Source organism: Drosophila nasuta, chromosome 2L (genome assembly GCF_023558535.2).
Source record: "Drosophila nasuta strain 15112-1781.00 chromosome 2L, ASM2355853v1, whole genome shotgun sequence".
In the NCBI taxonomy this organism is placed as follows: Eukaryota; Metazoa; Arthropoda; class Insecta; order Diptera; family Drosophilidae; genus Drosophila; species Drosophila nasuta.
The window spans coordinates 6,060,729-6,087,180 of record NC_083455.1 but is presented as its reverse complement, the minus strand read 5'-3'; the positions used below and the strand labels follow the sequence as shown (position 1 = coordinate 6,087,180).

Here is a 26,452-nt window from a genome sequence, read left to right as displayed (position 1 = left end):
TATTAACTTATCTTCCCTTCTTATTGCAGTTACGCCCACCGATCTCTCCATGAAGCCCACGGCGCTTGGCGTTGGCGGCGGCCTCGCTGGCAGCGTCAGCAGCAACAGCAACAACAATACAGTTAGCGCGCAGCTGAGTGCCGCCAATCTGGCCACACTGAGCAATGCCAGCAACAACAATGTGCTGGCCACAGCCACACAGCAACTGCAGCAGCTGCAACAACAGCAGCAGCAACAGCAGCAGCAACAACAGCAGCAGCAACAACAGCAACAGCAGCAGCAACAGCAACTGCTCTCTACGTCCGGTGATGCCAACTGCTCCCGAGTGCCGCCCATTCTGCCCCACAAGCTGAGTCCCAACGAGGTGACCGCTGCCCGCCAGGTCATATCGGCGTACAGGGAGAGCGCTGCGTTCCTGCTGCGCACCGCTGACCAGGTGGAGCAGCTGCTGGTGCAACAGCAGTAGGCTGGCGATGCAGATACTGATGCTGATGATGATGATGATGATGGTGGTGGCTAACATTGGGCACTTTCCAGACCCGAGGCGACGCGAGGCGCGCGCGCGGGTTGTTCCTATTTAAATTTAAATTTAAATTGAATTACACAGAGCAACAACAAAATAAAAAAGAAATAATAAAACACTCACAGCAACTAAGCGAATTAGAAAGCGAAAGCTACAAAAATAGTCAAAGCATAGCAGCAAAAAAAAAAAAACAAAACCAAAAATCCAACCCCAAACAAAATAAATAAAACAGAAACAAAATAGATACAGAGAAACAGATAAAACAAAAATAGTCAAACAATGTTCGTTTTAACACAAACATTTTAAGTGTTTTTTCCTCCAAACTACGTACAGCATATTACAAATAGCATTAACGGATAAACAAAATGATTAATACGAAATACCACAAAATACCAACAAATTCCAAACAAAAATACCAAAAACCAATCACTTAATATTGCAATTGTCGCAGCCGCAAAACAGAATTTTGCTTTGCAGTTCAATAGCTCGCAGCTTCGCTATAAATAATAAAAAACAAATCAAATTTAAACATAATTAATTTTTTTAGCACTATATTATTTGCATGTTTTATTCATAGTAACGACTGCGAGATATTGAATTAAAAAGCTTAACTCTGATTAAAATATCAAATAATTAAATGAAAACAAAACAAAATCATAAGCAGCAAGTCACATTACTACAGTGTCTACTAAAAGTAAAACTACAATAGCCACCCACACAAAAAGACAGTCACTCAAATATGTTCACACTCGCATTACGTTGAAGTTTTTGTTTAAATTTTACAAGTTTTTATTACATTTTAAATGCTCGAATAGAGCCACAGTTTCCGGCCCAGTTTGATGTGCGCGATTTGTTAAAAAAAAAATAAATAAATAAAAAAAAATATACAAAAAAGCGAAAAACAATATATTGTATTGTATGTAATTAAGTTGAAGTATTGTTGTAAATTTTAAGTGTATCAAAAGAGATGAAATGGTCGAGTTAGAAAAAAAAAAACACATTTTAAGATAACAAGCATAACAAAAATGATAAAAACAAAAAAAAAAACATTATTTCAAATATATGGGAAACTATGAGAAAACACAGGGTGATACTTTCTGAAATTATTACAAAAGCCTAAGCTAAAATTTAAAACAAAAAATGTGTAAAAAAATATATAAAAATGGTATGGCATAGAAGTTGGTATATGTGTATTTAAAAGTGAACAAAAAAATTCGAAAAAAAAAAAATTTTATTTTATTAAAATTATGAAATTATAAATTTTATTTTCATTATACTGTCTCTATTTTTGATTTTGTATTTTGACATTTTTATTGAAATATTTTTATTATTCTTATAATTCATTGTATAGATCATTATTGTGTTGGTTTGTTTATTGCATACGAAATATAAAATAAAAAAAATACATAAATACCAAATAGCCATTAATGTTTTTTTGCATCTATAAATGTGCATGTAAAAATACAATACAATCCGAAATTAAATCGAGTCAAGAGAAAACCAAATCGAAAAACCGCTATGCAAAGCAAATTATAGAATTTAATAACATAAATAACAAAATACACCAAAAGTATTTAATTATTTAATCAAATAAATAAATATTAATTACACGAAGCGTGGCGCAAAGAGATTCGATAAATTTGCTGGTCACGCAAAACGAAAACTATTATAATACGAAAACACAAATTTATTAATTATAATATAATGGATTGATATTTGCATAGAAAAGTAAACTGATTATAAAAGTCCGAAAACAAAAAAGACAAAACCCAAAAAAAAAAAAAAACATTTTAAAAGTCGACTTAATAAAGAATTTATGAGAATTATATGTATATTAATCACTTGTTGTAATTTATTGTGTATTTTTTTATTGGACAGGAATGATAAATTAATCATATTAATTAAACAGTTTTAAAAAGCCCGAAAAGCTATTAGAGCAATAATATAATAAACTGTACAGTTTTGTATATTACCTTTTAATGCTGAGCTGTGCAGTATGCTTCGAAGTATACATTATTCATTTTGCTCAAAGACGAACACTCCTATTAATTTTTGTATCCCTATTTAGATTTACAAAGACAGACTATATGGCTTCGGATTTTAGGGCTGATCAAAAATTATATGTTTCTTTGAACGAGTTACTTTCATTTCCAACGGCTACTTAAAATTGAATCATTTTTTTGCATCATATTTATTTGAGATTTAGTTATTGTATATTGTTAGTTATACGCGATACAACTTAGCAGCTGGCTTTAAAATATTTGCTATATATTTAACGATCAATCCGGATTTAATAAATATAATAATAATCTCATAAAATTGAGTTCACCTTTCTAAAACGAATTTCACTCGAAATTCCAATATACTTCAAACTGTAGTCAAGCAGACATCTTTTAGTACAGTTTGACCCCAACCATTCAATAGCAATTACTCAAACCAGCTTTGGACAGTTACTTTAAAACTGTATAAACTTAGCGTATGCGCGAACCAATGAAATCAATTGTTGAGGGCTCTAAACTCTTGTTAGCAATTGCTTTAAATGTTTGAAAATATGCATGTAACAAAAAATTTCAATATTTGTCTATAACATATATTATAATAAAACGGGTTGGTTATACTGTACAGTTTATTTAATTCTACATTTATTTAAAACAAATCAACTTAACTAAAATTCTTAATTAACAGAATTTCGAATTGGATTTTATGCCCGAATAATAAATTAGATATAAAACTCTTAAAGTTATTCCATTTGCAATGCTGTCTTCGTTCTCAGAACATTGTTTTTCTTTTCTTTTTTACACTCTTCTGTTTAGTCTTTCACTTAAATTAAACTAATTCTATTTGTAATGACTTGTTTATGTAAGCGAAAGAAAAAATACAGAACTCATTGTGGAAGCACCCAAATATTCTGATTGTTGTCGTTGCTGTTGCTGTGTTTGCTGATGTTTGCACCAATTCTCTACTATAAGATTCCGATTTCTACACGTAGTGGCAAGATTTCACTAACAATTTTTGCTTGATTTTGTGATAATTATAAAGATACCCCCATCTTGGTCAATGCAAACCAAAAAACTTATGGACTAAACAAAATTTGCAATAACAAGGCCCACAAATTGGCCAATCTCCAAGCTAATCGCTTCACGCCAGGACACCATCCAGGGCGTGAATCACACCGTTGGTTGCCGGTATATTCGAGGTGACCATTTGTGCATCATTCACTTTGATTTTGCCAGCAGAAGTCTTTTGCAACACAACGGTTTTGCCCGTGAACAACGAATCCTTGACCTGGTAGAAACGCATGCCGGCAGAGAAGAGAGCTCCAGGCACAATGTGTTTCATGGCGAACTGTTCAGCGGCCTCCTTATCCGTGTAGAGTTTCTCGAGCGTGTCCGAGTCCAGTTCGCTGAAGCTCTTGTCAACAGGAGCGAACACTGTGTAAGTCTTGACACCTTAGGTAGCAAACAATATAAACAATTTAGATAGGATTTATTTATTTGCAGGTGGTACTCAAAATTACCTTTGCTTTGCAGTTTCTCAGACAAACCAGAGGTGTAGAGAATCTTCAAGAAGTTGGAGAAGCGACCTTCGCGATCCGATTGCAGCGTCTGCAGCAGATCTCCAACGGGCAGCGGGAACATGACACGATCGACAGCATGGGCAACACCTTGTGGTATCTTAATGTCCTTCTTGTTCAGCACAACCATCGCGCCATTAATGGTGGTGAGCTAGAAAAGTTTGAGGGTTAGTAAGGAAATTACATGGTCAGTTTGTAAGGTTAAACTTACAGTGACATCGTTCCACTCCTGATCATGCATATTGTACTGATTGACGCGCAGCTGAGTGCCAGCCAAGGAGACGCCAGTCATCTCGTCCTGCAGCGTAGCAATCTCAAACGATCCGGGAATAACATGATGCAAAAGCAGCTACAAAGAGCAGACAGTGAGTTAAGCATTAAGATTGATGATATATTTGAACTTACGCCACTCAGCAGTCGTGGATTGGAACGGAACTTCTCCTCGGCACGTTCGGGACCTCCAAGTTGAACAAGCAGATTCTTGAACGCCTTGTCCGTAGGCACAAAGATGGTGTAGGGACCCGTCTCGTTGAGTATGCTGTCCAGTCCGCTCTGACGCAGATACTTAGCCATGGCAAACAGTCCATTGCTCTTGAGTATCTGCAACAGATCCTCGCTGGGATTTGACAGCACTGAGGCACCAACAGTCGAGGCTGCCTTCTCAGTGTTCTCCGTTTCCTGCACCAAAGCATCGGCATATTGAGCGGGTGTCTGTGCCAAGACCTCAGGGGTTTGCGTAATGTCAGCCAGACGCTCGGTCACCACAGGCAGATGCGTGGATGCGCCCGCAATGTACTGCGGCGATTGCGTGATTGGCGACGAGCTGTAGATGGGCGCTGGCGTGGTACGAACCAAGCTGGCACTAATGCTGGGGATGCTGCTGCTTTCGTACAAGCTGGGGAAGCGAGGAGTATACGGAGTGCTAGTGGTGCTCGTGGTGGTTGTGGTTGTTGAGGTGGTGCTCGAGAGACGCGACGGATGATACTGGCGATGATTGCTGGGTGTGCCACGGGAAACAAATGGCGCTGGCGTTGTGGTTGTTGTGGTGGTGGATCTAGCTGTGGTTGTGGTACTGGGAGTGGTGCTGGGAATGATGACTGGGGCACGTGTGGTGGTGGTCTGTATGATCTTTCCGCTCTTGATCTCGACAACCTCATCGTTGGGCAAGGTCAGACGGTACACAGAGGGCGGCAGCTTAATCTCTCCGCTGCGAATGCGCTCCAAGATGCTCTCCACCTCGGCACCAGTTTGCTTTGTTTCCTTCTCGCCATTGGCCTTGACACCCTGGATCTTGAAGCTGCCATCGGCTTGCTCCTCCAGATACACATATGTGGCCTTCTTCTTGGGCGGTAGTGTGGGTGGTGCGGGCGTGGTCTTAGAGCTGAGTCCTTCGATCTCGTAGCCATCGGGAATGAGGCCACGCTTAGCCAGTTCCTCGAGCGTGGGTGGATCATCCGAGTCAGAGGTAATCACCGCCGAGCTGGCAATGCTGTTGGCTCCATTGCTGACTCCCTGAATGTCACCTGCGCCGCCTCCATACAAAGCCGCCAAGCTGGAGAGATCAACACCGCCGGGTAGTCCGCCAGCTGGCAAAGTATCCGACTCCTGTGGATCGGGGGAACGCAGTATTTGCACCTTGCCACCACCTGGCAGCACCAGATCCTTGCTCTTCGTGGGCGCAACATCACTGAGACTCAACTTTCCCTCCGCGCCTAAAGCCTGCTGGGCCAGCAACGTCTGCAGCTGTTCCTGAGAGTAAGCCTGTTGTCCCTGCACTAGGTTGGGATCCGTGGTGCGAATGACCTGCACACGCTGCCCATTGGGCAACACCAGATCCATCTCGTCGTAGGTCTTGTTGCCCGTCAGTGGCTGCTGTGGTGTCTCGGACAGAGCTGCCTTCAGCTGCTTTAGCAAATCCTCGCGAGCAATAGTCTTAACCGGTTTCTTGCCCACCAACTTGGGACTGTTGTATTTGCCCAGCTCAGACTTCACCTGTGAGTAGATGTTCTTCTTGGGCGTGGTACTGGCTTCTGTCGTAGTGGTAGTGGTGGTTGTTGTAGTTGTCGTTGTTGTGGGATGCTCCTTGTAGTATTGCTGCAGTGCGCTGTTGAACTGATTGTATTCCGTGGGATGGGCAACGGGACGACCGCGTGGTGGTTGCACATACTGTTGCTGGGGTGGATAATTGTTGTGCTGAGTGATGATGGTGGGCAGCACGTGCTGCTTGATGGCATGTTGCTTAGCCAGGAATTCCTCATGTTGCTGGCGCACCTTGTGCTGGGATTTCTCATATTGCTTGGCCACAAATTGTTCGTGTTTCTGAATAATCTTTTGCTTGTACTCTTGATCAGCCTGCTGTGCTTGTGGTGCATTATTGATGAACTGATGCTGTTGTTGCTGCTGCTGAGAGAACAGAGGTTGTTGCTGCTGCTGCAACTGTTGCTGCTGCTGGAAGGTTTCACGCGATGGCTGCACGGGGAACGGCGTTGACTGCAGGTTGTTGAAAAGTTGTGGCAATGGCAAGCCCAACTGGGGTGTAAGTTGATACTGCTGCTGTTGTGGCACACTCAGTGGCTGTTGTTGCTGTTGTTGTGGCTGTTGCTGGTAGCTGAACTGTTGCTGTTGCTGCTGCTGTTGTGGCTGCGAAAGAGTCTGGAATGTTGGCACGGGCAACTGACTTGGCAGCTTCTGCGTAGTCTGCTGGCCAAACTGCTGTGGCTGCTGGAAAGCAAACTGCTGTTGTTGCTGCTGCAGTGTCTGCTGTTGCTGTTGTTGCTGGTAAGCTGGTGCTGGAAATGCGGTAGATTGCAGACGTGCATCCGGAAATTGTTTGTGGCGTGGCGGCAGCTGCTGGGAGCCAGCAAAGTTGCGCAAGTCCAAGAAGTTCTGATGATGCAGGTCGAGATTGCTGGCAGTTGAAGGCAACTGTTGCTGCTGCTGCTGCGGCTGCTGCTGTTGCTGGGGCTGTGGATATTGTGGTGCTGTTTGCAGTTGACTTTGAGTCGAACGCTGGAATTGTTGATTGCTATGCGGTTGCTGCTGCGGCTGCTGCTGTTGTTGCTGCTTCTGTTGTTGCGGGAATTGGGCAAAACGATGTTGCTGTGGCTGCTGCTGCTGCTGATGATGATGCTGCGGCTGATGGGATTGCTGATGTCCATGATGCTGGCGCTGTTGATGTTGCTGATGTTGTTGCGGTGGTATGGGCAACTCAACGCCAGCCTGGATAAAGTTTTGCTGATTATACTGCGGTAAATTCAGTTGACGACGATGCGCATTGTGGAAAGACGGCTGCAAGACATAAGAGTTAAAAGAAACAATCAATCAACAATACTCGCATCATTTCATAAACACTACTTTTTATTACATCACTCGCTTGACATTAATCCCCTTTCAGTTGGACAGCAAAGCAAACCAGATTTATCGGCGAAATTGAAAACTGGCACACAAATTTGCCGTTGCCATTGAATGCTCGAAAAGTGGACTAACCCACAACGCCCCAACTTGGATTAATAGAGTTGAACCAGTTTTGTAGCTAGTTCGTTTGCTCCATTTCAGCTGGCCACAACAAGATATTGTTTGGGGTCCTTTGGAGCCAGCGGGCCAAGTTGAAGTCTATTAATTTACAATAACAAAAAAGTGGGTTGAAAACCAGTCAAAGTCATAAAACTTGCTCTGAATAATGCCACTTGTAACAGGTTAACGAATCGAGAGTAAGTTAACCACGTCACAGCAAGTTAATGATCTGATTTATTACCCACATCCTTATATCATATATACTGCTGTTATATTTCCGCAATCTGCGAATTATAATTGCCCGAACAATTAAACAACAAAATGCTTAATTGCGGAATGAAAGGTGTAAAAAGTACAAGCAGAAGATGCGCTCAATTTGATCGACAATACAAACTTACAACCGGCAGTTGACATTTTCACTCAATTTAATCTTATTTTATTTATGTAGTTGCGTAAAGTGCACTATTTTTGTAAATGTGAACATTTGTTTTACAGTAGTCAAATTGGCTTCCTTAATTAGACCATTTTGCATATAAAGTTAATGTCAATACTTTTTTTAGTTATGTCTAATAATTTTTCACCTCAAACTGACTAAAATTTCATTTGGTTTCAAAGATCAGTAATACAAAATTGTAATCTTTGGATGAACTTAAATGAACAGATTGTTTATATATCAGATTCGAAACTTCTAAATAGCTATGCGCTGAGATTTGTGAACTCTGAATAATGCAATAAACAATCTAAATCTAACTGCTATATTATTCCAAGAGTTTAAGTTTGAAGAACCGAATGAATGAGGTGCACAAGTGTGCAAATTTATAATACTTTGATGGTGACAGATTAAGAATTGATCAAAATGTTAAGATACATAACAGAAATGTTAAATTAACAGTTAAGACTTAATATATCACTGTTAGACTCAGCTATTGCGAGCGAAGAGCATGTGCAATCATTAAAACAATATAAAATTATTCATTCAGGCAAATTAATTTACACTATTGTGTTGGAATCAAACTGCATTTATTTCATAAATTGTAATGAATTGTTTTACTCGTAATAAATTTGTTATAATTCCTCTATAAAGGTTGATTTCGGTTTAAATTGTAAACTAACAACTTGAATTGTATTATAATTCATCTATAGCAAGTTTCTTTTCAGCGATGACAACCAACGTGAATAAACAATTACAATTTATATTTACTTGTATTCATTTGTGATAACTCATCACTTATTGTAATAAATTCAAATAAAAGCCAAACAATCCTAGCGTGGTTTTAGTGAAGTCATACAGTTGAGTAAATGTTTGTATGTGAGATCTTCAAAGAGCTGTCAAATGCTGCGCAAAGATGATGGATTGAGACATTGGTTGGCCAACTGACAGAGCCAGGGACTGGCGCTATTTACTCGCACTTCCTTTCAATTTGCTGTTGCAATGCAACAATTTTTCTTTGTTTTCATGTTAGTTAACATCTCCAGCTGCAATTGCTGCGATTCGTCTGGGATCTGTTCCCTGTTCGCAGTGCCACAAGAGCTTATACAATCTCTGGCTCAAACTGCTTGTCATACGCATCGTATACGCATCGCATCAAGTCTGAAATGATTCGGCGATAACAAAGCGCGTCTCGACGACACAAAAAAAAAAGGTAAACGAAAATCATTTTACAGCCATTATTCAACGCAATTTTCATAGGCAAGAAGTGCGGACTTATAAAATGCTTAGCAGCATGCATAATTTAATTGCCAGGGTCATAAATCTTATGGCTTTTGCACTTACTTGCGACATTTCCATGCGTCTGCAAGATTTTCAACGATTCATACCCCAGCCTCCTCCTCCCTCCCTTCCTTTGGCATCTCTTTTCTTTGCGCATGTTAATTATGTTGTTGGCACTAATGATGCAGCTCATCATCGGCAAGCCGTCGAAGCTGCCACTGTGACTGCCGCTTATGCAACCAGAGTCAACAACCAGCGGCAGCATAATGATTGAGCTCCTGTCTCAGCTACCTGTGAAGCCAAACAGGTGTTGCATGAGATTCTTGATTGTTGGGCTTTCATTTAATCTGCTTGAGCTTAAGTTGTTGGTGGGGTTTCCAATTGTTTGAACTGCATCTTCTGAAATCTGGAATCTGGAATCTAACCTATCCCAATAGGTCAGCTTCTTTCAACACAAGAGATTTCTTTTTTGTGTATTGAGGTTTTCTTTTAAGCACAAAACAAAACAACAAAGTTTCCCTGCCATTTGTTTTTGTCTTTTCTGACATATTACTCAGCTGGTGAAAACATCAATCAATCATCAATCAAAGTACCCAAAAAACATGGGCACTGCCAAGCCGGACACCGAGTCTGGACTGTCTGTAAGTCATGTCAGTCAGTCAGTGAACTCCATCAAAAGGGTTCCATAATTTGCGTCATATTTCATGGCTGGAATCTTACGGACATGTTAATTTCACGCTTTAGCGTCTTGCTCTCAGTATTTTCTCGCATGCAAAACACTTTCATTTCTTTTTAAATTTTTTCTCCATTTCTTCTCATGCCAATCCCCGGCATTCAAAGCTACGCATGCGCCCAGCTAACGACTCCCATAACCATAAATATATATACACATATAGTCAGGTGTGGCTTCTGTGTTGTTGTCACATGCCAACACGACACCCATTAGTCGATTGTTGTTGCTATTGTCATTGTTGTCGTGGGCTGCTCTTGTGTTTGAAGGTGTCAATGCTTCGACAATTTGAGAGTTGGCGTTCTCCATGAATTGAGCACCAGATCATAAGAAAATATCCAAACGGTGGCCATGTTTAAGCAGCAATCAATTAATCATTGGCTTTTGATTGAGTTTGGATTGGTGAAAATGGTTTTGATGATTGGCAGTTCGACACAAATTAATCGCTTGACTGTCTGCTGCTAAGATGAGTTATAAAGCGTTGAAAAAGAAGTTAACTTTTTTTTATAAAATAATTAAACGCCTTTTTACTTTATTCTTACACATCTTTCGATCCCCCTAGCTAGAGCTGATTAGAAATTAAAACAACTGACAAAACCATATTCAAAATAATTTTCTCAATCTTTTTCTTTTTGTTTTCTCTATTGTTTTCCTTATTCTTACACAATTTTCTATCGTTTATTGTTGAACTGCGATAGATAGTTTATAAAATAAAAGAATTCATTTCTTATTTATTCCCACACAACCTTCAATCAATGTAGCGCCTAATACATTGTTTACTATTGTATAAAATAAATTAAATAATTTTCTCTCTTTCTCGATGTCTTCAACGATTAAATATTGATTCTTACACAACACCGTAGAGCAAGGTGTTTAATGCCTATATTAGGTAAGGTCATTTTGGGAAATGCGGATGAATAGAGCCAGTTCATTTATCAGTTGACTCAATAATGTCTACTTAATAAGCCACAAATAACTGTGCAGCATAAATTATGGCATGTTTCGGGCAACAAAGAAAGTTTCACGAGACCCAAAAGTGTTGCAGTCCATAAAAAAGAGGCAAAATAAAGGGGAAGACCACATTCCCGCCTTCAAATCTATCCAATGTTCCTCAAATTGTAGTTTATTACGAAAGCGTTGCATATTCGGGCTGTCATATCAAACGAGCATTATGCTAATGAGTCTATATCGGACATGAGATTGGAACATGAACATGAGGCACAACCCAAAGAAGAAGAAGAAGAAGTTGATGTCGAGGAAGCAGTAAAAGCCGGTTACGGCATTTATCAAACACACACACACACAGCAAAAAAAAACATTTTTTCTTTTTCTAATAATTTTTTCTATAGTTTTTTTGACGGGGCGTTCAGCCATGATGTTAAATCTGTCAGTTACACGACTCGCTGGCAATCTGACTAATTTGTTAATAAGTCATAATTGATTTCACATCACATCGCATCGCATCACACATCAGCAAAAGAGCAACAAATTTGAGTCGAGTTTCGGTTTCAGTTTCGGTTTCGGTTTCGCGGTTACGCTTGCCCGATTGCCCGAGCTCCAGATGAGCTCCAAAAGCAGCCAATGAAAGCGAAATCTTCAATCTTCAAATCTTAAAATTTCTTTTCGTTGTTCGTTGTTTCTTTCGTGTTTTGTGTTTCGTGGCGTTCGCAGTGAAAGTGATTTGTAGACACTAAGTGAGCATTTATGTTGTGTATGTTAATCAGAATATAATGGATCAAAATCAGAAGCAAACAACCTGGCCAGACAAACGCCACTGGCGCTTACCTTGTTTTACTCGTTTTTGTTAATTAAAGAGTTACCCAAGTGCTCCGTAGCCGTAAATTCTTCAAATCCCCAAAGCTAACCGGGTTGCGCAATGGCCATGACTATTCGAGTATCTGTGAGATACGTCTGCATCTTAGAGTGTTTCTGTTTTTGGTAACGTCAATGGCCAATGGCAACCAATCTGTGAAACTACTCGACTACTCGACTGGCCCCGTTTCCCGCTGCCTTTCGTATTTCCTGTCCAATCCCCCCCGTCTCAATCTCTTGTTGATTGCATTTTTGTTTATGCATGTTTCTCTTTTTTTATCTGCAATTTTTGCTACCGGCTGTTGACGTTTGTTCGTTTGTTCGTTTGTTTTTCAAACTTCTTTTCTAGGGCGCCTACATTTTTGGTCATTCGTGGAGTTTCAAGGTTGTATCTTCGGGGGAATCTTGTAGTTGGTAGTTTGCAACGGCTCAACGTATGTTGCAATCATCTATGCTGCAGATGCATGAGTCAAAGTTAGAACAGCTTGTTTTTTTGGGCATAATTAATGAGCACTGTGATTGTATCTTTCGGTGATTTGATGGACAGTTCTGAATGCGACTTGTAAATTGAATTTAATTGGCCCAGAAAACACTGAAAACACAGCTCACATTAAATATCTAGATTAAGCAATTAATCTTCTGCCTGTTTTGTGTAACTTTTGATTATTTCTTCAATAAATTCAATCGAGGTGCTTACGAAATTTACAGACTTGAAGCTGCTTTGAAAAACATTGTTCACGTTGCGACTATTGTTTGGCAATTGCATTGACTAACAAGTCGAAATAATCGCATCTTATCGATGATCATAAAACTCGATCGCAGAAATCGTGCCCACATCATTTAAATGGCACTTTGATTGCAGTCAGTAATAAATTGTGATCCATTCAGAATGGCCACAAACAGCTTCAGTTTCTGTCAACACACTCAACATAGAGAGACAGACGCTGCCTGCTCTTAAAGTGTGCATAATAAACATTTGACGACTGCTTTGGTTTTTTTTTTTTTTTGAGGTGTTTTGTGGTGTTGTTGGTCAATCTAAAGATTTGGCAATTGCCTTTCACTTTTTCAGTTTTTTAGTTTTGGTTTTGGCTGAGCTATCGACAAATGACTGCAGTTAGCAAAGCGAACCCAGGAGATCCCCAAACTAAAGGCATTTTAATTGCCTACAAAATAGTTTTGCTTGCTACGCAAATAAGTAATTAATTCGTGGCCGCACAAAAGAATGCACAACAACCACAACAACAACCACAGCGAAGGCAGCGGCAGCGGCAAGCAAAAGAGAAATTTACATAAAATTGTGTAATTAACTGAAATTTTGTCTGGCCAAAAGCAAAAAGCAAATGCCTGCTAGCAAACACCTACACCTACACCTATCTACAAACAAGCAACTGGAGTCCAGTTGCCGCGAGGTGAGGCACGAGACGAATCGCATGCCCCAACCGGTCACATGAAAGCGAAAGAAGCCACCCAAAAACAACAACAACAACATGGAATTGCCGCTAGCAAGTGAAACAATTGCAGGCACAACAAATAACAATAAGTCCAGTTAAAGCAACAACAATCACAAATGTTACTTAACAATTGCTTTGGAATAAAAAAGAAACTTGGTCAAACTTTTGCTGATATTATCGCTTCGTTCCCCTCTCTCTCTCTCTGCCCCGCTTTTAGCAATGAGACGAAGTGTAGCGAAATGCTCGTAAAACTGTTTATAAATTAGCACGATTTGTCTTCTTTTATTTGTAAATTGTAAGCAACAACAAGTGAAAAATGTTGCTTCATTTTCGAGCCTAACATTTTGCAGCCAATTTACGGACTAAACGCATAAAATGGAATGCAAAATGAATGTGAAAAATCACTTTTTGGTTTATGTTCTTAACTGAGAATTCAAAATGAAAAGAATTTAGTAAATGTTCAAGTTGAAATGAAAATATAAAAGTTTAACAAATAAATTGAGTACAAAGATGCAAATGACGGAATTTGACGACAGCTACACATTTTAGTGCAATAAGAATTTACATTAACAATATAACCTTCTCTGAGATGCGATGGATAATAAATAAATAATACATCTGTAGGGCTAATTATGGCTACTGCAATCGGGCTTAGCTGACTATCTGGTATATTTTGACCTGTATGGTATATTTTGAATGTGGTACTACATCAATATACCAAATATGGCCTTCAGTATATTTTAGGTTACATTGTATTATTTAGTATAATATAGAAACAATTCTGCACTGATTTGCTTGTATTTAAACGGAATAGTCGAGCATACTCGACTGTAACTTTCTGATTTGTATTTTAAATCTACATATATGCAATTACATTTATAAATTGCTCAATAATAATAAAACGCTGTGCAAATATAAATCACATAAGTCGATTCATGCTACATACACATTTAAGTAAATTTTAAAACGAATTTGCAATCACAACTTTATAATTAGAATAAATCATGCTACAAAATATTTCTCAATAACATTTATAACACTTTATATATTAAATTAATAAACCTTTACCGAAAACATTTAAAAATTTACAATCACAATTCTATATATAAATATTCTTTCGATATTTTCAGTTAATTTTATTTGGTAACTGCAACAAACCCAAAACAAATAGTGTGAAATGATGATTAACCTGGATTGGCGGCTGTCAAGGCAGCTTTGTGTATCTGTATGTAACTTAGTTAGTTAGTTGTGGCAGCAACTGCAGCAGTTGGTTAATTGCGAATGCTTTGCATCTTCGAGATGCGAAGCCGATTCGTGGCGCATGTGCAACAACTGCTGGCTAGCTTATGCAAGAGCGCCTGTGGCACAAAACAAGTTGCAGATACAATTAACGCAATCGTCAGCGTTAGCACTTCAAACCGATGCGGCATGCAAATTTCGTTGCGTTGCCTTCGCCTAAACTAATTGAATGTAATGCATGCAAATTACTTTGAAATTGGGACAAAATGCCGATGGCCATGTTGGGAGCAAATACAACGCAATCGCCCACGCTCACGCCTCCTCCTCCTCCTCCTCCTCCTCCTTCACCTCAGAAAGGGGGAAAATTATGCGGGTTGCAGCAGCAGCGGGTATTTGGTGGCAGCTACTACACACATAGTGCTACCTACTCTCATATGCCATGCCTAATTTGACAGAGTCTGACACTCTTAACGAGTTACGAAGATTTATTATATCATTAGCGTCTCTGCCTGCCCCTCCTCCTCCTCCTCCTCCTCCTCCTCCTCCTCCACCGACCGTAATTGTAATTTAAATAAACCCAGTTTTTGGTCAGTCTTTGAGCTGCATGTGAGTATCGAGGTTTATGTGCCAGTTAATTTAAATGTTCATATGGCTAATTGCATTGAAGTTTTTCCTCTTGAACTTTTGTTTTCTTCTCTAAGATGTGTTTTGCTTTATTTTTTGTTGTGTTGGTTGCTTTGACCACAGCGAGATCTGACGCAAAGTTGAAGAAATTAATTAGCGAAAAAGCCATGAAGTAAAGACCATGCAAAGAGCAGCAAACAAAATAAAAAAAGAGAGCAGAGTTCAAAAGGGTAATAGCAGAAAGTTAATAGAAAGTTCGTGAGGGTGGTCTCAAGAAATATGCCAAATATTCGTAGTTAATCATTAAGAAGAAATCGCAAGTTTTTCGATATTCCGAAACCAGTTGTGAATAAATTCCTTTCGCCAGTTTCCGCATCTTCTAAAATTTATTGTTATTGCCATATGATCAAATCAAACGCTTCATCAGACTGTCAAGGCAACAACTTAATTCGCCAAACACACTTTCAATTTACAACTCAGCATAAGTCAAATAATAAATAATTATAATGTTTTGTTGTATTTTCAGCAAAATACACATAATTATTAAACGCAAATTTGCGTGTTGGCTGCACATTTGCAGAAATAAATTTAAATAGTTATAACAAAATTAACTGCAATTTTACTTTCCAATTCAATAAATTTGACTTTGCGTGTCTTCTATCTTATATCTTCGTTTCTTTGCATCTTCTGTAGCGAATTGTTGCTGGACAGTAGCGTTGAGTATCACGAGTTCAAAGTGAGCCAACAGAATCGTTCAATAATTGCTCAGCCTTGCCCAACTCCAACTCCACTCCACTCCACTCTCTACGGATTTGCATGATCTGGCAACCTGCTGGGCAACTGGGATTTCATAACTTTAACTAGTTTCGCAGTTGTAGTCGCACTATTTCATTGACAGTTCCACGCCCAACACGACTCAACAGCGTCTGACAACCTTTCCACGCTCATCAAAAATAAGCAACAAAAATTTTGGAATCTTTTGTTTCGTTTCTTACGCCTCTTTCGACATTTTTTGTGCAATTTTTCTGCGACCACAAAAGCACAAAATAAATACAATTTTCGAACCGAAAACTATTCAATTTTTGATTGTTTGTCTACTCGTTTTCATGGGCTGTCACTTCAATTGAGGCGTTCAATTGCAATTGACGCCACAGTCACAGTCACAGCCATTGAAAATGGGTCAGAAATAAGCCAACGTACTTGTGTCTAAACTAACGCTATTTGTACAGATGAGTTGCAAGTCTTGACCTTCGGCAACGCTTTTGCTTTTCGGTATTAAAATTAAGTAGTCTATTATACGACTAAGATTTGTCGTGGGATTGACTTGAGTACACCTTGAAGTCGCTGCAAGGCTCGTCAAGATCGCCAAAGATCTGCATTAATTAGGAGTTATTAGGGTTTTCCCTCATCATCATCATTTTGTGTAGAACTCGAGAGCTGTTCACCTTCTTCAAATGTGCAAAAGGCGCTTAAAAACAACTAAAGTAAGCAAAACAAGTAAGAAAACTACAGTTGAGTATGCTCAACAGTGAGATACTCGCAAAACAAAGAGGGATTTTTTTTTATTAATATACCAAATAATATAGTATTTGGTATATCGATAAAGTACTACATTTGAAATATTTGGGCAGCGGGTATAAAAATATAAATACTCGCAGCGAATGCATTTTTTTAACTTTTTCTCCAACATTCCAAAGACGCAGTGAATCCGCAGCCGCAAATTGCAGCTTTACGCTTAAGATCTTTCTAGTAATTTTCATTTTAATGCATTAATTACACATTAGCATTAGCTCGAAGTCGCTTCAACATGCGATTGCATTTCCAAACCAGCTGGAAAACTGAAAAACTGAAAAACTCCACTCAACACTTTTCAGTCTGCGGCTCTGTGTCAATTGGACTGCCATTGTTCGCAATGAAATGGAAACTCTTGTTGTGTGTTACATTTTTATATACAATAATATTCAGTTGGAATGCATAATTTATAGGTTAACAGTGTGCAACTGAAAGCTGAGAGTCGTTCTTTTGCATTTAATTATTTTAACCAGTGATGAGACAAGCTTAATGCGGCTGCTGATTTTCCAAATACTTAAGCTGAACTCGTGCCCAGTTTTTGGTCACGCAAACATTGCACTTGCTTCGCTTGCTCACTCGCTCGCTTTTCCGAGAAACGATATTAAGCGCTGTCCCGACATGCAAATTACTCTGAAGAGCTCTCTGGGGTCTGAGGTCTGAGGTCCGTGGTGTCTGGAGACCGAGGTCCACACTCGTTGCTATGCACAAGCCTAAGCAGAGTCAGTAAACTTTCGCATGTTTAGTTCGTGACAATTTTTAGCAATTACCTGAACAAGACGATGTCATCGTCTAGCTAAACTAACGGGAGACTGTCTGACCATTGTTTAGCGGTTAATAACCTGGCTTACTTTGTTGTCCACTGATATGACAGACCGCAGTGCAGTTGGCAAATTGACAGAATGTTTATCACGTGACTGCAGCATATGTTTGATGAGAAAGTTGCCGAGCGTGAGAACTTTCTGAGTGCCACAAGCAGCAGGCAGCAAGCAGCAAGTTGCACGCTAAATGTTTGTCTTTCATTTCAGCTGCTCTTTGGGCTAATAATGCTTTATTACAACTTTAATAAAGTAGAAAATATTTATGTTGCCAGACTCACTTGGCCTAGTAACTTACTGAGAGAAAAGTTTATACAGCAGAGCATTCTTTCGCGTGCCTCAGACACTAATTAAATTTAATTCGCTAGCAACTGAATTAGAAATCCTTTCTTTAGTCCAACATTTTGCATTGCATCATTTAAAAGAAAACCCGCTTAGTTGGCAAGTTACAATTATGCAGTCGGAGCTGTCTACTTTACGAGTAACTCAACTGCCATCATCGCATTATCATATTTGCTCAACTCTGATGCAATTCTGTTTAAATTGTGACTCTTGAAAGCATTTCTTGGACGCACAATTCACGGCTAAGCCGAGTTTAACGCCCACCAATGGGAAAGTCAAAGCACTCGCAAATGTTGCTGGTACTTAGCGCCTGTCGAGATCCGAGACACCTCCCCCAAAGCAAACTGACAAAGCAACTGCCAACGACTGTCGACTGTAACCCACTTCACACTAGAGTGCGGTTGGGCGAGTGTGGCATCCATAGCGCATAATGGCCAGCTCCAGATACGAATAGCAGCAGTGGCAGCAGCAGCAGCAGCTCTGTGGCAGACTCAATGCCTGGCTGCCACTTTCAATTTTTCTGTTTCTGCTGAAGCTGCCACGAAAAGCCAGAAAACAAAAACACTTTTCGCAAGCTTCGCTGAGCAAAGAGCAACAACTATTCCATATTCCATTCCCAACCCCTCCCTTCGCCTGCAGTCTACAGTTCTTCTTCAGTTGCATTTGCCAGTTTGCAAATACACGTTTTAATTTGTTTTGTTTTGCGGCATCTGCTGCGCATTTGAGTGCATCAGTTAAGCATGCAACACACTCGCATCGCATCGCATCGTATCATATGAGCAAATTGCGTTTTGCTTTCGATTTCATGGTGAAAATCGTTCACGTAAACTTTTAATAAAATTTCATTTGCTTTTGCCTCGTCGATAGTTCTTTGATCGCTCCACAATTGCTTAACCTTATCCCCCTGTTCAATTGCCTCAATTGTGTTTTGCATAATTCACCAGCTCAAAACCATTTTTATTGTTATGTTGTTTTCATTTTCGCCAATTTTCTTTTCCACCTTTTCGACCACAAAAATGTCATTAAATAATTGCAAAGTGCATTTTTTCGTTCGAAAACAGTATTAAAGTGCAAATCAATGGCCACAAAAAAAACAAAACTTTGACTCCCACCACGACTTGTTGGCAACAACAACAGCAACATCAACAACAGCATTTGAAGAAAAACAAATTATGCAACTCGTGTTTGGCTTGCAACATCTTCCAGTCAGACAAACAGACAAACAGGCAGGCAGGCGGCCAACCAACCCAGCCAGATCTTTGAGGCGGCATAGCTAAAATCTTGTTTTGGAACTCTCTCGCAGCGGCAGCGAGCAGCAGCAGCAGCAGCAACAACAAACGCTTCTTCATTTTCGCGCTGTAAACTTTTCACCCAGCCAACAAGAAACAACAAAAACGAAAGTGCAACAGCCGCAGCTAACCAGTTGCCCAGTTGCAAGTTGCTGCTTGCAACTTGCCCGTTGCAATGTTGCAAGCTGGAAGTTGCAGCGCAGGAGGCGCTTCGTCTGGGTCTCTGGGCTTGGTCGGACTTGGTCGCTTACGTGACCGGCGACGAGGATCGTTTGACTTTTGGCCATATTTGTGTTGAGTTATGGCGAGAAGATGCTGCAGCAACAGCAACAACAGCAACAACTACTTCGTCTTCAACGGCAACTGCATTTGCAATTGCAAAACCAGTTTTACGTGGCGTATGAGTAATGCGGAAGTTGACACTTGCTGCGCTTGGCAAATCTCCACGGCGGTGGGTGAAAATTGTTCCCTGATATATTTACAGCGCATTGCAGCACTAATTGCGGCATTCATCAGTCCCCTCTTTGCAAAAAAAAACCAAAAGACATGGGCTAAAAACGCAAACAAAACTCATTTTGTTGCAAGTCCCCAACTAGCTATTAATGACCCAACCCAGCGTAACAACAACAATTTGTTCAAAACTGAAAATATCAAAAAAAAAAAAAAAAAAAAACAGAAAAATGAGTCGCCTGTCAATAAGCAGCGATGAGTTATGTCGCAGGCCCTTTTACTTTCTTTTCCCAGCATCGCTTAACTACATACAACTATCTGAAAGATGCCTCAAGTAGAAGCATTAACGATCCACCTCTCTCGCAGCGGTTCATGTGAATTTTTATCGCTCGTTTTTCGACTGCAAAATTTAGGCGTAACTCCATCGTAAAAGCGCACAAGTTAATGGCTTAATAATTGAGCATATTCGGGAAATAAGCGCAGGAAATCATTTTTATTTGTTTGTGCATAAAATGAGAACTTGAGAATTGTTATCAAACAACTTCACATCATTAGCAATTTTAGAGAATGAACATGAAGAACCAATAAGTGACTGAATTGATGTCAATTGACTTTTGAAGTTATCTTGAATTAATTCCAGTTCATGTTGAAGTGGTTTTCTCTCTGCCCTATTATTACAACTGGTGCAATTAACAAATATTTAATTTCTTTCATTATTTTCGAAATTGCATCCATTGTACGCAGCACATTGCCACGACCATTGTCCTTAACCTTTTGTGCAGCTGTTGAGTTTCCTTTTTTTGGCATTTTTTTTGCAAATTTCTTCATGAGTTTTCAGAGAGTTTAAACGAAAAACGTGTCAGACCAGATTGCTGCCGTCTGTCTGCTGCCTATTGACATAAGTTGACTGCGGCAATAGCAGCAACAACAGCAACAGCAACATGAACTGAGCAACGGCAACGGCCTGCGATTACAACAACTACGGCCCATTGCGAACTTTTTTTTGTTTTATTTTTTTTTTCTTTTTGGTTTTTTGGTAAACAAGAAAAAGACAAGAAAGCATTTTCAGCCACATCATCATCTTCCTTTTGTCTGCGAACAGGAACTGGTCACAGTTAAAGTCCCAAGACGAAGACAAAGACAAAGTTGAAGCTGTCTCAAGTTTCTTTTATGTGATTTTGTTGTATTTCTTAATTTTAAGTCTTATATTGTTTTGTATGTATAAGAGAGTATAGACTATAGTAATTTCATATAGATGCATACAGCATGTACATACTTATGTATATATTGCCTCACGTAGCGTTTTGCAGTTGCCTTTTTGTGTCGTGTAAACAACTGTTCAACATTGCAACAAATTGAGCAACATCTGTTGCCCATCATCCAATTGGTTAGTTGGTAAGCCATGTTTCTGTTTCTGGGTTGGCCATTATCACCCGCCCCCTCTTCCTCGGCCCTTCTGCCAAATTGTTTGCCATAGCATAGCTTTGGTTTTTAATTTTAAATTTCATTCGCTCTGTTTCTGCTTCGATTTCAAATTTAAAATCTTAATGCATATCTCCTCCATCGGCGATAAAAATATTCAAAGTTTGTGTGCTTGCTTTCACTTTCGATTCAAATGAAATGCATGAAATGGTTATGAAATTGGTTTGCCAAGTATAGAAAAATGTAAGGAATTTGCTTTAAACTAGTTCACGAATTTTTTGGCGAGATTTTGAATAATTTATTTTAATTAAAAATAACATGGAAATAAACTGTAAGTACTCTTATTCGATATGTATTAAAGCATAAAACACATCTAAGCCGTGATTTTAATAAGAAGTGTCTTTAGCCTTTAAATTGTGCTATATACTATTTATAGTATATACATTATAAAAACATTTATTGTAGTTTTTATTTTACTACATCTCGAATTGTTGCTGTTTTTGCCATTTTCCTTAAGAGCTTGAAAAGTAAATATTTGTGTTTTCACTAGAACCAAGTATCGTAATGGGCTTAGTAATTTACTTAAATTGAACTCGATCAATTATAAGCGGGCACTTTATTATAAATTAGCCGCAAGCAACTGGCAACTGAGAGAAGATACTTTTTGTATCGTTTTTCTGAATGGTACGAATGCGAGTACGACAGCCCTTGAACCTGTTCATTGTCCGCTCCAACTCGCATTTCTTTTGTATGAATTTCAAGTTGTAATTTCTTTTCATTTTTGCTGCTTATTTTTTGCGCGACTTTGGAACGGGGCTCGACGTTCTGGCAGGTTATTGCTTTTATTTTCTGTTGAGTTTCGTTTCGTTTTCATAGCATGGAAAGTGGGTCAATCGAGAGATCTTTATAAATTTTTTGGGTTGCATATTTATCTGAAAGATATTTTCGAGTTCCACTCAAGTGACAACAAACAGTTAATGGATTTGTGTTTAAAAATGAAAGTTGTTTGGCAACAGGAGTAAATAAATGATCGACTGGCAGCTTCTCACTGTAATTCACTGCAATCAGGATGACACTTGCCCAGCCCAGCAGTTAATCGAGCGTAGTTCGGATCCAAATTATTTATTAATAACTCACGAATTTTCCACTTCAAGCTTGTTAACTGGCGCCTGACAAATCGCATCGAATCGATTTGTGTTGAGTTGAATCACATCGAATTGGATCTCATTGCTGGGCCAGAAAAAACAAATAAAGTAATTGAGCGCTAATCACACTCAAAGTCCATTAGGGTCTCCCTTCTCTTCAACACTCAATCTTTAAAGTGTTGGTAATGTGATTTATTTTTCACTTTGAACCGACTTCGTAGCTTTTGACTGGGCTGCTGTTGCTGTGTTAGTTGTTGCATCGAATGAGAATTAAATCGAGTTTCAATTTAATCCCATCTCATTGGGAAAGTGCGCTTGTGCCTCTGATGACTCGCCTGATTGGCCACTGGCCACCGACACAGAGCCAAGTTAATGGAAATCATGCCAATAGTGTTGATGTTAGTGTTGGCCCAGGAAGTGCTGCTTAGCACAGCAAATTGAAAATGCAATTGGGCATTGCATTTGCCATGATATAAGCGAGATTATGAAAGCATAAAGTACTGCATAAATGTATTAAAACATTCTTCAACTGATGGGAATTGTAACAATATTTGTATTGTTTTGGCTATTGTACTTTAATTGAGATGTTTTAATCTTTCAACGGATTAATCTCGTGCTCGAGGAAGTCTATTGATATTTTGCTTAATATCTTTATCTTTATTTTGTTACTAACGATAACAAAATACGGCCTGGAGCTGAATTCAAAATGCGTTTACGTAACACCCCTATTGCTTTAACAAAAGCACAAAAAATCCCAATTATAAACATTAGTTCATCCGCAAATCAAAGGCAACAAAGCCAACAACAAATAATATTTGAAATCATAAATGATTGGGAGCTATTGCCAAGTCTGGTGGTTTGCTGGCCATGAAAGTGAAAACTAAGTATAACAGCGGATGCCACATTGACCAACAATCAAAACACAACAATACCAACAACAACAGCAAACTGGGCTATAATCCAACCACATATCACACTCGCTCTGGCACTCTCATAAGTAGCAAATAGCTAATGGCAATAAATTATCTTGGACCAGCAATTTGTTGATGAGGCATTACAAATTATCTGCCCAAAATCTTAGATAAGCAGATAAAGATCGAGCTGAGAATGCAGCTGAGTTGCATAAAAGTTTTTTGTATCTTTTTTTTTCTTTTTTTTTTTTGACCAGTCCAAGCGAACAGGTTTATTATCTGTCTCAGTTGTTGTTTTGGTTGCTGTTGCTGTTGCGGCTTTAAACGTTGTCATGACTTTATGGCTTTTACTCTCCGCTCGCTTCGTGGCGCTTCCTTTGCATCTTCATTAAACACCAAAAAATAAAATACAACAAAATAAATAAAAGGGAAAGTTCATTGAGGCGTGTGAGGCGCTCATCTCTCTGCTCAGTTGCATATTTGTACAATTAATATGAAAATGTATATGAAAATATTTTGAATAATTGAATGCTTAAGCAGACCCCCACCAGAGACCAAAGGCGAGGCTTATGCAAGTGTTCAATCCATAGGAATTCATTTAATATTATTTCCATTTCGAGCCTATTGCATAATCATATTTAGACCCATTTCAATGGACGCACTTTTTGGCATCGATTTTCCCTAAGTAACAGCAACTTTCTTTATCTTAAGTAAGTCTCCAAAAAAATCTGTGTCACTTTGATTTTGTTGGCCTAACTTCCAAAAAGGTGAAAAAATAAATTCACAAAATAAAAACAACAGCTACAATAAATATTTGCATAACAAACGTTCAATGGAAATGCAAATTGAGTAATAAATATTTTTTTCTATGAAACTTTGGCACATATTTGGCCTGAGAGCTTTATCTATGACTAACTGGGACACCTGATTTGGTTTGTATCAAAGTGGGTCTATTTTTAAATTCAATAGGATGTTGGTTGAATATAAAAAATATAACGAGTTTGTAAACCTTTGCAATAATGAATAAAAGCCTAAGCTGGCTTAAGAAATGTAAAAGAAAACAGTATAAACAATGTGAATTTACGGAATCTTTAAGAACTTGTAGATATTTAACCACAACTTGTTTTATCAATTTCGAAATGATTTCCATCATTAAATTAAGTGTCTTCATTTATAACTTAATTCGTTGCACAATTTTCACATAAATCTTTGTCAAATCACAAGCATTAATCCAGACTTACCGCATTATGTATTGCCCCATTGGGTGGTATAAATCCCTGAGCATCGCTGGAGACTGCCCACAGGCACAAGGTGCCCCAAAGTGCCAACAAAAGTCGCATGATTCGCACAAATGCCAGACAATTTATTTGGCTGGGTTTCTTCAGAGACGGCAACAAATTGCAATTGTTATGTCAATTGTATGATTCAATATCGTTGCACTATTTTGGTATATTATTCAATTTAAAACAAGACACGATAAGGATGCAGAGTATGAAAATTTGGAAAATTTCCAATTGGCGCGCGAGAAATGTCAAAAATGCGAAGACGATAAAACAACAAAAAAAGCGAACTCAAAATTGAAATCGAAATTCAAATCAACTTTTGCTCAGCGCGTTTTGAACTTAACGTTTTCTATTTGCTTTATGCAAATGATGCAGTTTTTTTTTCTCTTCTTTTTTATTGTGTTGTATGCTTTCGTTGTGTGTTATTTGTTTTTAGTATTCCGTTAGTGTAGCTATTGGCGTTGCTGCCTCGCGGACTCGACTCGAGTTGAAGTGGCAAGTGGAAGCCGCAGACACGACTTGTCTGGTAAAAGTTCGATGCTTAACTGAAGATCATTAAGCGTTTGGTAACAATTTAAGCCAAGCCATGCGGCGGTGATGCCAAAAAGCAAAGAAACAAATACGCGAAGCGACATCGCTTGCGATGAGCCGGCAACATGTTGCTAGCAACATCTGCAACCATCGCAGAAGCATCAGCAGCGACCTAGCAACAACTGAACTGAGCGCTGAGCGCTGAGAGCGTTCGCTGACAGCGAAGAGAAAGCAAAGAGCGCATAATTTGGATGGAAAGAGAAAGTATTGGACTAGCAACATGAGGAAATACCATGCTCTAACTTTAGTTTTTCAAATGCATTTCTTGTTCAACTCTTTTCATAATGTCTGAGGTCTTCTTCTAGTATCAAACCAGAAATGGCTATCAAATTATGATGCCTGCATCTGCAGAGATTTCGATTTGACGCGCTGATCACGTAATTTCCTCAAGCTCTCGTACTCGGAAATGCCCCGATAAGAACGTTGTATAAATTGAAGGTGTATCGTATTGCATCGAGACAAAACAATAATTATGAATAACTCTTAATAGCTGACTGACTGACGGAGAAATGCATTATTATCGCTTACATACGTGGGCCAAAAAATGTGGTTGTTCCAACCGAAAACAATAACAACACGAGCGAAGCTATTTAAGCTGCATTCCGTGGCACGCAGCGATGTGTCGTTTAAGTCTTAATACCAAACACAATTTGTCTGCTTCGTTTAAAGTGATTCATTTTTTCTCGATAATTATGTGGAAGTAGATGATTAATGTGGCCCACTCTTGTGATCTACCAAATACACATTATTCACGCTGATCTGTGAGTAGTAGCTTTGATCCCGCTGTGATCACATCTCGTCCGCTCTACTGATCAACATATTACGCACTTACATCACTTTTGAATGCCATTTGGATCAGTTGATAGTTTGGGTTTGCTGTGCATTGTATGAGATAACACAGCATGACTTGATCAACTGGCCACGAATAATTAATGTTTGTTATTAGCGTGTAAAGATTGGTGGGAATTCAAGCTGCACTTTACATTTCTGATCTTCAAATGCACTATAGACTGAAACCTCTCTCTCAATTATTATTATTATTACCTCTAACGTCGCCACTCACTTTCAGTAATGCGCTCTAATTCCATAATTATGCATTACATCATATATTTATTGAATTCTCTTCAAGAATTATACCTAGAAGGTTTTTTAAAAAATAATTTATAATGTGTCCAATTAATCAAGTAAGAAAGCTGCAGTCGAAAGTGCTTGACTGTAAGATTCGCCATACCCATTTTAATAAAACCATATTCTAAAAATATACTAATATACTGAAAAAATACAAAAATATACCAAAGGCTATATTTGATATATTGATATAAAACATTGATATATACCAAACAAAACAAAATATATCAGACCAGCACTGCATTCAAAATACATCAAGGGGCACAAAATATACCAGATTGTTAACCAAATTTTCAGGAATCATAAAAACTTTTCTTATTATTGACT

At 38.8% G+C, this 26,452-nt stretch overlaps 2 protein-coding genes across 2 annotated transcripts in view; one reads left to right on the top strand and one right to left on the bottom strand.

Moving 5' to 3' along the window:
* The window catches only part of LOC132798667 (uncharacterized), a 70,450-nt gene extending 68,141 nt beyond the window's left edge, over nucleotides 1-2,309 (top strand). The window contains 1 exon segment of the mRNA XM_060810613.1: nucleotides 30-2,309. Within this exon segment, the coding sequence (XP_060666596.1) occupies nucleotides 30-466 (437 nt within the window). The 3' untranslated portion in view covers nucleotides 467-2,309.
* An 816-nt stretch (nucleotides 2,310-3,125) lies between these two features.
* On the bottom strand, nucleotides 3,126-24,937 carry LOC132798421 (uncharacterized). The gene is made up of 5 exons (XM_060810276.1): nucleotides 24,365-24,937; nucleotides 4,503-7,385; nucleotides 4,309-4,446; nucleotides 4,041-4,248; nucleotides 3,126-3,972 (listed from the first exon to the last, which is right to left on the bottom strand). The coding sequence occupies exons 1-5, from the start codon at nucleotides 24,461-24,463 to the stop codon at nucleotides 3,662-3,664; spliced, it is 3,639 nt and encodes a 1,212-aa protein (XP_060666259.1). The 5' UTR covers nucleotides 24,464-24,937; the 3' UTR covers nucleotides 3,126-3,661.
* Nucleotides 24,938-26,452: the final 1,515 nt, after the last annotated feature.